Raw genomic sequence first — 14,667 nt, 5'->3', positions numbered from 1 at the left:
AGCATATTACACACGAAGTGGTAATAATTGAAGGTTGACTGCAATAAGTTAAAGACGTGTACTTTAAGTCCTAAAATGATCACTAAAATAACAAAAGAGTTTTTCTTTTTTAATCTGATGACACTTTTTTTTTTTGAGGAAGATTGGCCCTGAGCTAGCATCTGTTGCCAATCTTCCTCTTTCTTTTTTTCTCCCCAAAGCTCCAGTACATAATTGTATATCCTAGCTGTAGGTCCTTCTAGTTCTTCTATGTGGGACGCCACCTCAGCATGATGAGTGGTGAGTAGATCTGCACCCAGCATCTGAACTGGTGAACCCGAGGCCACTGAAGCAGAACATGTGAACTTAACTGCTACGCCACTGGGCTGGCCCCCAAAATAGAGTTTTGCTAATAAGCCAACAAAGAGGATAAAATGGAAAAATAAAAAAATACCTGAATAGTCTAAAGGAATGAAAAAAAAAAAAAGAAAAAGAGAACAAAGAAGAGACAGAATGAATACAAAGCAAATATCAAAATGACAGACTCAAACCTAACCATATCAATAATCACATTAAATGTAAATGGTCTAAATATCCCAATTAAAAGACAGAGATTATCAGATTGGATTAAAAAAAAGACTGAACTCTATGCTGTCTACAAGAAATGCATGTTAAATATAAAGACACAAATAGATTAAAAGTAAAAAAATGGAAAAAGATTTAACACTAATACTAGTCAAAAGAAAGATGGGGGGCCGGCCCTGTCACGTAGCAGTTAAGTGCGTGTGCTCCGCTGCTGGCAGCCCGGGTTCGGATCCTGAGCACACACCGATGCACTGCTTGTCAGGCCACGCTGTGGCAGCGTCCCATATAAAGTGGAGAAAGATAGGCACAGATGTTAGCCCAGGGCCAGTCTTCCTCAGCAAAAAAGAGGAGGATTGGCATGGATGTTAGCTCAGGGCCGATCTTCCTCACAAAAAAAAAAAAAAAGAAAGCTGGAATGGCTATATTATTATCAAAGTAGATGTCATGGATTCATGATAGAGGAGTCAATTAAACAAAAGGACACAATAATCCTAAAATTTATGCACCTGATAACAGTTTTTAAAATTATATGAAGCAAAACTGATAGAACCTCAGGGGGAAATATACAAATCCAACATAATAGTTGGTGATTTTAATACCCTTCTCTCAATAACAGAATAAATAGGCAGAGAATCAGCCAGGTTATACTAGAGTCAACCAATACTATCAACTAACCTGTGTGATATTAATTGAATACTCCATCCAATAACAACAGAATACACACTCTTCCCAAGTGCACACAAAACATTTACCAAGGTAGGCTATATTCTGGGCCATAAAACAAGTCTCAATAAATTCAAAAGGATTCAAGTCATACAAAGCATATGTTCTCTGCAACTGAATTAAATTATAAAGCCAAAATGGAAAAGTCCTAGAAGAATCCCCAAATTTTTAGAAACTAAATAACACATGGGAAGAAAACTCAAAAGGGAAATTAGGAAGATTTTTTTCTTTTTTTTGAGGAAGATTAGCCCTGAACTAACATCCATTGCCAATCCTCCTCTTTTTTGCTTAGGAAGATTGACCCTGGGCTAACATCTGTGCCCATCTTCCTCCACTTTATATGGGACGCTGCCACAGCATGGCTTCATAAGCAGTGTGTCGGTCCGAGCCCGGGATCTGAACCTGTGAACCCTCGGCCGACAAAGCGGAGCTCACAAACTTAACTGCTATGCCACTGGGCCGGCCCCAAAAGTATTTTTAACTGGATGGAAATAAAAATATAACATATCAGAATTTGTAGTATGCCCCTAAAGCAGTACTTAGGGAGGAATATACAGCACTAAAAGTCTATTTTAGACAGAAAAAAAGATCTTGAATCAATGACCCTAACTTCCACTCTAGGAAATCAGAAAAAGGAGAGGAAATTAAACCCAAAGTAAGCAGAAGAAAAGAACTAATAAATATCAAATAGGAAACAGATAAACAATGGAGAAAATCAATGAAACCAAAAGCTGGTTCTTTTAGATGATCAATAAAATGGATAAACCTGTAGCCCGACTGATCAGGAAAAAAAAGAGACAAGACACAATTTCCCAAAATCAGAAATGAGAGTGGTGATATCACTACAGATTCTAGAGATAGTAAATGGATAGGGAATATTATGAACAATTTAATGCCAACAAAGTCAACAACTTATGAGAAATGGACAAATTCCTTGAAAGACACAAATTATCAAAGCTTATTCCAGAAGTAGATAACCTATTCTATTAGAGATGTTAAAATTATAGTTAAAATACTTGCCACAAGGAAAACTCCAGGCCCACCCAGATGGCTTCATTGGTTAATTCTACCAAACACTTAAGGAAGAAGTAATACCAATTCTACACAAACTCTTCCCAAAAATTGAAGAGGAGGAAATACCTCCCAATTCATTCTGTGGCCTCATAGAACCAGCATACCTCATACCAAAACCAGAAAAAGAAATCACAAGAAAACTATAGACAAATATTCATCATGAACATAGATGCAAAAATTCTAAACAAAATTTTATTAAATTGAACCCAATAGTATATTAAAAAGATAATACATGATGACCAAGTGAGGTTTATCTGGGAAATGTAGGGTTGGTTTAACATTGGAAAACCAATTTATGTAATGCATAATATTAAATCAAAAAAGAAAACAAAAAATGATCATCTCAATAGATGCAGAAAAAGCATTTGACAAAATCTAACATCTACTTCTGATAAAAGCTCTCAGTAACTAAAAATAGTAGGAACTTCCTCAACCTGATAAAAGGCATCTATGAAAAACCTATAGCTACAGACATACATAAATACATACATACATACATAATGGTGAAAGATTAAGTACTTTCCACTTACGATCAGGAGGAAGACAGACATCCATTCTCACCACTACTATTCAACATTGTGCTGGAAAGTCTAGCAGTACAATCAGGCAAGAAAAAGAAGTAAAACACATCCAGATTGGAAAGGAATACATAAAATGTCTTTATTTGCAGATGACATGATTGTCTATAAGGAAAATCCAATGGATTCTTTAAAAAGCTACTAGAACTAATAAGTGAGTTTAAGGAGGCTACAAGATCCATATACAAAAACCTTTCATATTTATATACAGAAACAAACAATTGGAAATTAAAATTTAAAATAGCATCAAAACAATGAAACACTAAGGGATAAATTTGAACAAAGGATGTGAAAGATCTGAAGTCTAAAAACTACAAAATATTGGTGAGAGAGATTAAGAAAATTGATATAAATGGAGATATATACCTTGTTCATGGGTTGGAAGACTCAATATTGTTAAGATATCAATTTTCCCAATTGATCTATAGATTCAAAGTAATCCCAATCAGACCTCAATGGGCTTTTTTTGTAGAAATTGACAAGCTGATCCCCAAATTCATATGGAAATGCAAAGAACAAAGTTGCAATGAAGAAACAAAGTTGGAAGATTTCAAGAATTCTTATAAAGCAACAGTAATCAAAACAGTGTGGTATTGGCATAAACCTAGACTAATGGATCAACGGAAGAGAATAGTGAGTCCAGAAATAACCCCATACATATATAAACAACAGATTTTTTTTTACCAAGGAGCAAAGGCAATGCAATGGAGAAAGGCTAGCTTAAGAAATGGTGCTGGAACAAATGAATATTGCAAAACAAAACAAAACAAAGCACCTTGAATTCATACCCCTCATCATCTACAAAAATTAACTCAAAATGGATTGTAAACCTAAAACTACAAAATTTATAGAAGGGAAACTTTTCCATGACCTTGAGTTAGGCAAAGATTTTTAAGCTATGACACCAAAAGCACAATACACAAAAGAAAAAATTTATAAATTGGACTTTATGAAAATTAAAAACTTGTGCGCTTCAAAAAATACTGTTAAAGAGAATGAAAAGACAAGCCACTGACTGGGAAAAATTTTTTGCAAAATATATATCTGACTTTTATCCACAGTATGTATATAAAGAACTCCCACAATCCAGAAAAGAAGAAGGGTGCTGTTGGAAGATTTGAACAGACACTTCACCAAAGAAAATATATAGATGGCAAATAAGCCCCTGAAAAGATGTTCAACATCATTAGTCATTAGGGACATGCAAATTAAAACCACATTGAGATACCCCTACACACCTATTAGAATGACTAATATTAAAAAGACCATTCTCATGCTAATGGGAATGTAAAACGGTACAACCACTTTGGAAAACAGGCAATTACTTATGAAGTTAAACATACACTTACCATATGATACAACCATTCCACTCCTAGGTATTTTATCCAAGAGAAATGAAAGCATTTGTACACACAAGGACTTGCACATAAATGTTTATAAAGCTTTATTTGTAATAGCCAAAAACTGGAAACAACCTAAACGTCTATCCAGCGATGAAGGCACAAACACATTTTGCTATATTCATACAATGGAATTCTACTCAGCAATAAAAGGAAATGAACTATAAATACACACAACAACATGGATGAAACTCAAAAAAATAATTATGCTGAGCAAAAGAAGCTAGACAAAAAAAGCAGATACTGTATAATTCCATTTATATAAAACTCTAGAAAATGCAAACAAATCTATAATGACAGAAAGCAGATCAGTGGTCACCTGAAGATGGAGGTAAGGGGAGAGAGGGAGAGATTCCTAGAGGTCATGAAGAAACTTTTGCGGATGAAGGATATGTTCAGTATCTCAATTGTGGTGATCATTTTATCAGTGTATACATATGTCAAAACTTTTCAAATTGTATACTTTATGCACATTTTATTGTATATCAATTATACTTCATAAAGTTAATTAAAAAATAAAGAACAGGGAAACACACTTCTAAATAGCCCATGTATTAAAGAGAAATCATGAGAGAAATTTAACAACCTTTGGAACTGAATGATAATGAAAATATGAGATATGGAAATGTGAGATACAGGAAAAGTAGTATTTTAAGGAAATGTCATAGCCTTAAATGATTATACTAGTAAAGAAGGCGGCCAAGAATTAATGAGCTAAGCATCCAACTTAAGAAATTAGAAAAAAACAACAAAATAAACCCAATGAAAGAAGGGAGATAACAAAGATAAATGCAGAATGAATGTAATGCAAAACAAACACACACTAGGAAAAGATTGATGAAGCTAAAAGCTAGTTTTTAGAAAAGACTAATAAAAGCGACAAATTGCTGTCAAACTTATCAAGGAGAAAGATATGATACAAACAATTAATATCAGGAATGGAAAAAGTTCACGGCTAAAGATACAGCAGAGATCAAAAAGATAAGAGAACATTACGAACAACTTTTTGGAAACAAATTTGAAAACTTAGGTACAATGTACAAATTCCTTAAAAAATATAACTAACCAAAACAGAGCAAAAAATAAATAGAAGGCCTAAATAGTTCTATGACCATTAAAAAAATTGAATCAATGGTTTAAAAATGTTCTCCTCCTCATTCCCCAAAAACTCAAGGCAAATTATAACAAATTTTCAAGGAACAAATCATTCCAAACTCATACAAACTCATTCAGCAAATATTAAAAGAAAAAACATGCCCCATCTAATTATTTGAGGCTGGTATATCACTGATTGTCAAAATCATACCAGGACATTATAAGAAAAGAAAATTACAAGTCAATTATGGTTGAACATAAAGGTAAAAACCCTAAACATATTATTAACAGAGCAAATCCTGCAGCATTTAAAGAAGATAGTAAATCATCAAGTTAGGTTTATACCAGAAGTAATTTAGTATTAGAGAATCCATTAATGAAATCCAGTACATTAATAGTTTAAAGGAGAAAAACCGAATGGTCAACTTGATGCTTGTAGAGAAAGGCAACACGTGAAATTCAACATCCATTCATGATTTAAAAAAAACAAAAACCTAAAAACTCTCACCAAACTTTTTTAACTCAATGAAGTATAGCTACCAAATGGCTACAGTTAACAATGGTTTTAATGGAAGCATTTTCTCTAAAATCAAAAACAAGACAAGAATGCCCATTACCACTGCTTATATTCAAGGCTGTACTTGAAGTTCTAGTCAGTGCAATAAAGCAAGAAAAGAAATACATAAGGATTGGATAGGAAAAACAAAAGTCATTATTTGCATAAGATGCCTGTCTATATACTAAAAAACAAAACAAAACAAATCTAAAGACAAAGATCCGCATGTAAATATCAACTGCATTTCTCTATACTATCAACAAAGAGAAAACATACCAAAAGATATAATTTACAATAGCAACAAAATATAAATTGTACCTAGAAATAAGCTACCCATACCATATATCAGAATGGCTCATTTCCTCACCTCTTCAAGTCTTTCCTCAAACTTCACCTTCTCAATTTGGCCTACTGTGACTGCTCCATTTAAAACTGCACTTCCCCCACCTTCAAATTCCTGATCAGTTTTATTTTTCTCTATTTTTTCCACTTATCACCTTCTAACATACTTGCAATTATTTTTTATTGCCCATCTCCCCTATGTCTTCTCCCACCATGAGTACAGATATTTTTGTCTGCTTTGTTTACTCTGGTATTTCTAGAGTCTAGAACAGTGCCTGGTACATAGTAGATGTTCAATAAATATGAATGAATGAATGAAAATGGTAAGTGTATGTGGCCTTTATTGAGAAAATTATAAAACTTTATTGAAAGGCATTAAAGAAGATCTATATAAATGGAGAGATACACCATATTCACGGATAGGAAGACTCAGTAGCATAAAGATGTAAATTCTCCTCCAAATTGACATACAAGTTAATTGTAATATTAATCAAAGTCCCCAAAGATATGTGTGTCTGTGTGAGTTGGTGTGGCACTTTATAAGTGAATTCTAAAATTTATATGGAAACACAAAAGGCCAAAAAGGCCAATACTCCCCTGAAGAACAAGAGAAGGTGGGAGACTTGCCCTATATACTTGTCTATATTGTTATTATAAAGCTATAGTGATCAAAACAATGTGATATTAGCACAAGAATTAACAATAGATCAAAGGAATAAAAGTAAAGATTCCAGAAACAGACCCACAAATAGAAGGAAACTTGATTTATGACATAGATGGTATTGCAGCTCAGTGGGAAAGGATGAACATTTTAATAAATGATACTGAAATAATTAGTGATATATAAGTAAAAATAATTACACTGATTACTTAATTCACACAATGCCCCCAAATTAGTTCCACATGGATTACAAACCTAAATGTAAACGGGAAAAACTATGAAAGCTTTAGAAGAACATATAGGAGAATATCTTTATGAGTTGGCATAGCGAAAGATTTCTTAAATAAAATAAAGAGTAAAAACCAGGAGGAAAATATTATAAATTCAACTACATTGAGATACTTGAAATATACTTCCCTGACAAAGGATCAGTATCTACGATCTACAAGAACCATTAAAATCAATATGAAAAAACCCAAACAACCCAAAGAAAAATGGGGAAAAGACTTTAGCATCTACTGAACAAAGGTAATGCAAAAACCAATAAACAGATAAAAAAAATGTTTAACTTCATTAGTAACCAGGAAAATGCAAATTAAGTCCACCAGAAAATTCCCTGTACACCCACTAGACTGGCACACATTAACAAATTTGACATAGTAAGGGTTGGTGAGGATGTGCAGCAACAGGAACTCAATAAGTGTGGGTGGGGGTGTTCCTCAGCACAACTACCTTGGGAAACAGTTTGACAATGACTCGTAAAGTTGACCATGACCATACCCTATGACCTGGCAATTTCAGTCCCAGGTTTATATCCTAAGCAAACTCTTGTACCTATTCAAATTAGGAGAGACAAACAAGAATGTTCACAGCAGCTTTGCTTATCACAGCAAAAATGCAATACAACAAACTACAGCTAAATATAGCAACATAGAAAAATCTTAGAGATGTAACACAGAATTGAAACATTTTAGAAGACTACTACTATGTGATATCATTTTTATAGAGTTAAACACAATTAAACAACATATTGTTTAAGATTATACAATCTGTAGTAAATTATTTTTTAAAGAGAAAGGTCATGATAAACACACAGCTCAATTTACTTACTACCTTAGGAGAGGGGTAGGCGGTGGTATGAGACCAGGAAGGAACATAGAGGTGGCTTCAGTGGAATTTTAAGTTTGTTGGTAGGTTCACAGGAGTACATTGATTATTATGCTTCATTATTTCTATTTTGTTATATTTTTCTTTTGTATGTATCATATTGGACATATAATGAAATTTTGTTCTAATGGATCAAATATTTAAATGTAAACAGTGAAACCATAAAAGCACTAGAAGAAACCTCAGGATAAATATTTAAAAATAATCTTGGCATGAGAAAGGCCTTTCTAAATATGATAAAAATCCAGAGTACTTAAAAGATGGAGGAATCGGGCAAGTTTCACCATAAGAAAAGTTAAAAGACAACAACCAACTAGGAAAAAATATGTACAACTCATGACAAATGGCTAATTTCCCTAATACATATATAGTCCTACAAATTAATAACAAAAGCCAATTCTTTATAGAAAAATAAGCAAAAGATATGAACAGACACTTCACAGAAAAGGAAATACAAATAGACTTTAAATTCATGAAAGTGTGCTCAACCTCAGCGTAAGAGAAATGGAATTCACTGTGATATCACAGTTCATTTATACGATGGAGAAAGATGGAAAAAAAAACCTATAGCAATCACTGCTTGTCGCAGTCATTTCTCAACCCTGAGATCACTTGCCTTTACTCCTTGAAGATTTCACTCCTGGATCACTATATGTGCTCTTTAACATTGGTCCTGTCATAATTCTTGGTGATTTCAATACCAATATAGATGGATGATTCTTCCAACACATTCTCCTCTCCATTCCCTGAGCATCTCTCCTCCACTGACCTTGTCTCCACCCTCCCTTGGCCACACATTACCAATAAATTCCTGAATAATCCTATCTACAAGCAACCCACTCTCTAACCACCTTCTAACCTCCAGCTCAACTCCCTTCTAGTCCCTTTGGCCCCATGAGAATCTATGTTTCATTCATCCTGCCTTCTCTTCACTCTCCCACACTCCTCTCCTTACCTGGCTTAAACCCCTTGTTCCATTTTTGTAACTCCCCTTGCATACTATTTTCACTCTCCTGCCTTCTCATGTTTCATTGTACTCACCTGGCAAATCCCTAACTCTGGTAATATGCCACCACTCACCTGTTCTGCACCTGCATTTGTGCAGCTCTGCATGGCTGGAGAAAGTTCTCACTTGAAATCTATGACCACAAACCCCAGATGGGCCCTTAGTGCTGCCTGGCAATCACACGAGCTTCCCATGGTCATTCACTCTCCAGGACAACTACTTCATGCCCTACTGTCGCCCTCTCCATCCTCATCCTCAACTGTTGACCTTGCTTCCTAATTCACTGGGAAAACAAAGCAATCAGAAGAGAATGTCTGCAAGCTCCACGCTGGAGACACCCATTTACCCACGTCTGTGCCCAGGTTCTCTGTCTTGCCTGCTGTTTCCATGGCTAAGTGTCTATGCTCCCAGCTAAAATCAGTCCTGTGCCCAAGATCCTGTATCCTTTGCCGACTAAAGGACATGGCTTTAGCAATTCTCCCTTCTATCTCTTGCATCATCATTTTTGCAGTTCTGACTAGTTTTTCTCATCAGCACGTGAACAGCTATCTTTTTTTCTTGGCCTTACACCGTGCTCCAGCAACCACCGCATTTCTTTGACCTCTTTTTGAGCAAAATTCAAGAGTCTCTCTAGTCATTTTTCTAATCTCTCTCCTGTTCTCTCTCAAACCTACTCCTATCAGACTTCTGCCCCTCTACTCCACTGAACTAGCTCTTGTTGAGGTCACCAATATCCCCCACGTTGCTAAATCTAATGGTCAATTCTTAGTCTTCTTATCATATCCATGAGCAGCATTTGATGCAGTTGACTATTGCCTCCTTTGGGGAATATTTTCTTATCTAGGCCTCCAGGACACCTCACTCCCCTGATTTCCCTCTTACTTCATTGTCTGCTCCTTCTCATTCACCTCTGCTGGTCCCACATCTCCATGACTTCTAAATACTGCACACCCCAGGATTCAGTTCTTGAACCTCTTCTATTTTCTATCAACACTCATTCCCTCGATGATTTCATTCATTCGGATTTATATCTGCAGCCTGGACCTTTCACTTGAGATCCATACTCATGTTTTCAGCTGCCTTTTCAACATCCCCACTTGGATGTTTAGTAAGCATCTTAAATATAATACGTCCAAAACCAAACTCACAATCTCCCTCCTCCCAAAGCTGCTCCTCCCCCTTCTCAGTGAACAGCAACTCCATCGTTCTAAGTTGCTCAGGCCAGAAACCTTGGCGATGTCTTTGACTTCTCTCTCTGTCACTTTGTTTCTCCTTCCATAACAAATCCTGTCAGTTCTTCCTATGAAGTGTATCTAGAATCCAACCACTTCTTACCATCTCCTCTCTAACATCCCTGTCTCAGCCTCCATCATCTCTCACTTAGATAACTGTCATGGCTTCCTTACTCATCTCCCTTCTACCCTTGCCTCCTACACAGGATCTAGAGCGATCTTGCTAAAATATAAACCAAGTCACATCATTCTTCTCAAAACCCCCAAGTGGTTTCCATGTCATTCAGAATAAAAGCCAAAGTCTTTACAATGGCCCACAAGCATGGCTTACATGCAGCCTACAAGGCCCTGCACGATCTTGCCTTCCTCCTGCCTCACCTGTTAGTTCTCTGATGTCATCTCCCCTTCTATCCCCCTTACTCCAATCACCTGGGCCTTCTTGCTGTTCCTTAAGCACACCAGGTACATGACTGCCAAGAACATTCTTCTCCCAAATTCATGCATGGCTCACTCCCTTACTTCCTTCAGGTCTTGGCTCAAATGTTATCAGTGAGGTCTTCCTTAAATACTCTACATTGCAACACCCCTTCCTGGGCACTCTCTGATCTTCCCTGATGGCTCTTTTTATCCTTAGCCCTTATGACCGTCTAACATGCCACACATTTTATTCATTCAGTTACTTTATGTCTCTCTCCTCTACTAGATTGTAAGCCCATAAACACAAGGTGTTTTGTCTATTTTGGTCACTGGTTAATCCACAGCATATAGAAGAGGCCCTGGCACACAGAAGATATTAAAAAATTATTTGTTGAATGAATAAACAACATACTTAATTGGCCACAGTGTGGGGAACAGGCATTCCTAAAATTGCTGCTACGAATGTTAATTGGTATAATCTCTACGAGGGTAAATTGGCAATAACTATCAAAATTACAAACGCACATATCTTTTGACCCACCAATTCTATTTCTAGTAATACCTTTCATATGAATTCACACGTGTGCAAAATAACGCACGGACAAAGCAATTCACTGCAGTGTATTTTATCCCTGAAAAAGAGTAAAACCGCCCAAATGTCCAGCAATAGAGACTTTAAAGAAATTACAGTCCGTCCATACAATGGAATATTTTGCAGTAGCAAAAAACAATAAGGAGTCTTCTTGTGTCCTCATATAAGCTCCCAGATAGGTATTTTTTAGAGAAAAAGAAAGGTGCTGAGAAGTACATTTAGTATGCCAACATTTTTATAAAAATAAAGGGAAAGGTGCAAAAAGAATATATATCTGTATTTTCTCGCCTATGCACAGGCTGTCTCAGGATAGTCAAGAGACTGTTAACAATGGCTGCTTATTTGGAGGGCAATGGATAGGTCAGAGGCAGAGGTGGTCAACTTTGCTGTAAACCCTTTTAAACTTCTTGAATTTCTGCACCTTGTGAATGTTTTATCTATTAAAAGGAGAATAAGGCAGGGTTTATGTTCCAATACGGAATGATCTCTAAGATATACTGTTACAAATAAAAATAAAGGGAAAGTACAAAAAAGTGTGTACAGTATGCTATACAGGGGTGGGGGCAGGCTTCCTTTTCATTATTTACTCTCTGGTATCTTTTGAATTGTGTACCTTATATATGCATTTCCTATGCAAAAAGAAATAAAAGAACTTAAAAAAATCATGGTGGGAGAATGCATTTTCACCTGCATCACCTTGACAATCCTTTGACTGAAATCTGCCAAGTATTTCCCCAGTTTTCACACGAAGGAAACAGACGTTCAGAGAAGTCCAGTCGAACAGAGCAGAGGTGGACCCGAGACCAGAACCCCACGTTCCCCGCCACGCCCCGCCAGCCCTCCATCCTCCGCAGCCTCTCTCTGGGCGCTGGCGCACTTCCTACTCCGACAACTCCCCTCTACCCGCCCCATTCCCCGGCCCTTCCCGGCCCCTTCTGTCGGCGAACACAGCTCCTAAGCCCAGCCCCCGACAGTCTGCCCCGAGGGGCTTCACTCAGGGGGCCCTGGCTGGCGGCTCCCTGGTGTCTGACAGTTTCTCTCTCTGCTCAGAGCCACCAACATGGGGGTGGGGGGCGGGGTGGGCTGCTCCGTTCCTCCCTGGAGCCACCACCAGCGCTCTGGGACTGAACCCAGCCGCCCTGGCCTTGCAGCTCCCAGGCCCGCTCCCGCAGCCCGTACCTGTCAATAATGACTGGGTCTGAGGGCGTCTCGTTCCGGTTGCCACAGCTCTTCCGGTCACAGCACCGGCTGGAAGATAAGGAGGGAGGGACGGAGGAAGGGAGTGAAGGAGAGGGAGACTACAGCATGTGTGTGAGTGTGTGTGTGTGTGTGTGTGTGTGTGTGTGTGTGTGTGTAGCTCCGGGGTGAGGATGCTGATGTCCTGTCTCTGGGTATGGAGTCCCTGAAGGGAGTGAAGGAGAGGGAGACTACAGCATGTGTGTGAGTGTGTGTGTGTGTGTGTGTGTGTGTGTGTGTGTGTGTAGCTCCGGGGTGAGGATGCTGATGTTCTGTCTCTGGGTATGGAGTCCCTGGGCCAGAAGGGCTCACTCCCAGGGGTCTGGGGAGAAAGGCAGTGGGGTCCTTTGCAGGGACCTGGAGAGCCTTATCCCCCAACCTTATCCCCCAGGGCTGGTGGGGATAAGGTTGGCCAGGAATCCCTTGTCCCAAAGGCATGCTGCTCCTGGAGGATCCAGGAAGGGGCAGGTACTGGCCACTTACACGGTCTCTTCCGCTCTCTGTACAGCTCAATTGGGTAAGCAGGCAGCTCATGAATTATCACAAAGTGAACCCACTCATGTAACCGGCACCCAGACCAAGAAATACCACATAACCAGCACCCGAGAAGCCCCCTTGTGCCCCCTCCTTGTCACTACCTTTCCCAAAGGTAGGAACTGTCCCAACCAGATTTTTGAACACTATTCTCTTTTCAATGCATGAGGAACTACCTCCGAGGACCCTGTCTGTCTGGCATCTCCTGGGGAGACCTTACCTAGAAATGCCAAGCTCTCAGGTAATGGGGAAAGGGAGCCAAGAGCTGTCTTCCCCAGACTCCACCTCATCCCACTCCACCCCTCCTCATCCCGCGCCGCCCCACCGAGGGAGCTGGCCTGAGGTTCACTAGCAGGCAGCAAAGTTTCCTCCCTCCTGCTTCAGAGCCACTCCAGGAGGCCCAGACCCTGCCCCCACCTCCCCAGCCAGCCCTCCCCCGGGGCTTTATTAGTTAGGCTTCCCAGTAGCAGCAGGAGGCCTCTAACAGAAACACTTGGAGAAGCCACATAAACAGGCCAGGCTAATGGGGCCTCAAGGACCCTCTCCTCAGCCAGCACTGTGCCCAGGGGCCACCCTCCTCCCTGCCTGCCTCCCCCACCAGGCTTCCCCAGGGAGCAGCAGGGAGGGGGATGGGGTGGCAGCACAAGGAGGCAGGGCCTGGTGGGAGAGAGTCCTTGGCAACCTCTTGGCCAAGGGACAAGGTGCAAGTGACCCAGCCCTTCTCACCTGCACATGATCTCGTGGGTGAGCAGCACTCGGCACATTTCGGGGTTCTTGTCCTGCCCCTCATAAATGATAGCCTGGGGGAGGGGGAAATTCACAGCTCAGGGGAAGGAGGCTCCTCTCAAGCCCAAGGGTAGGGGGAGAGATGGTCCTGCCCCCAGGGAAGATCATGCCCTCCAGCTTTCTTTGGGAGGCCCAGGAGTGCAAAGCAGGAGCTGGGAGACTGGCTCCCCAAACCACGACCACTCCCAGGGTGGGCAAGAGTGGCATGAGGTCTACAGATTCTGTTTGTCCACAGCCAGTTCTACTTGGGGCCAAGGAGGTGCCCAAGACCACAAGGACCAAGGCCAGGCTGCCGGTGGGGTAGGCACACTCCTATCTCTACTGTTCCCACGCCCCTAGTGGACCTCTGCCTCCTGCTCACAAGCATGGTCCCTCTAGGCTATCACTACCAGCTAATCAGCTTCTCTCCCCATCTCTACCGCCTCCCCAGCCCAGGCCAGCTTCTCCCCCTTGGATTGTTGGATCAGCCTCCCCACCAGTCCCCCAGCCTCCACTCTCTGCCCTGAAGCAAGGAGTGAGCTACCTAAACTGCAAATCTGGCTTCCCACTTGATAACCCCCTGGCTGGCCTCTCAGCCATCCCTCATTGGTGGGGTCCCTCTCTCTCTGGACTTCCTCCCACCCCTTCCACACTTGTCCCCGACACAATCCCACTTTGCCACTGCCTGGTCTACATCCCACACTGCGGTGACCACAGGCTTTCTA

The 14,667-nt window shown here is 40.0% G+C and overlaps 1 protein-coding gene across 6 annotated transcripts in view; it reads right to left on the bottom strand.

Moving 5' to 3' along the window:
• EBF4 (EBF family member 4) overlaps positions 1-14,667 on the bottom strand; it is a 59,136-nt gene that overhangs the window by 31,607 nt on the left and 12,862 nt on the right. For all 6 annotated transcript variants that reach the window (XM_058563072.1, XM_058563071.1, XM_058563075.1 and 3 more), the window contains exons 6-7: positions 13,904-13,977; positions 12,587-12,655 (exon numbers count right to left, since the gene is read on the bottom strand). In XM_058563072.1, the coding sequence (XP_058419055.1) occupies positions 12,587-12,655; positions 13,904-13,977 (143 nt within the window). The remainder of the gene's footprint in view (positions 1-12,586; positions 12,656-13,903; positions 13,978-14,667) is intronic.

This window comes from Diceros bicornis, chromosome 19 (assembly GCF_020826845.1).
Source record: "Diceros bicornis minor isolate mBicDic1 chromosome 19, mDicBic1.mat.cur, whole genome shotgun sequence".
In the NCBI taxonomy this organism is placed as follows: domain Eukaryota; kingdom Metazoa; phylum Chordata; class Mammalia; order Perissodactyla; family Rhinocerotidae; genus Diceros; species Diceros bicornis.
Note: the sequence above shows the minus strand (reverse complement) of the source record. Positions and strands in the feature narration are given on the sequence as shown.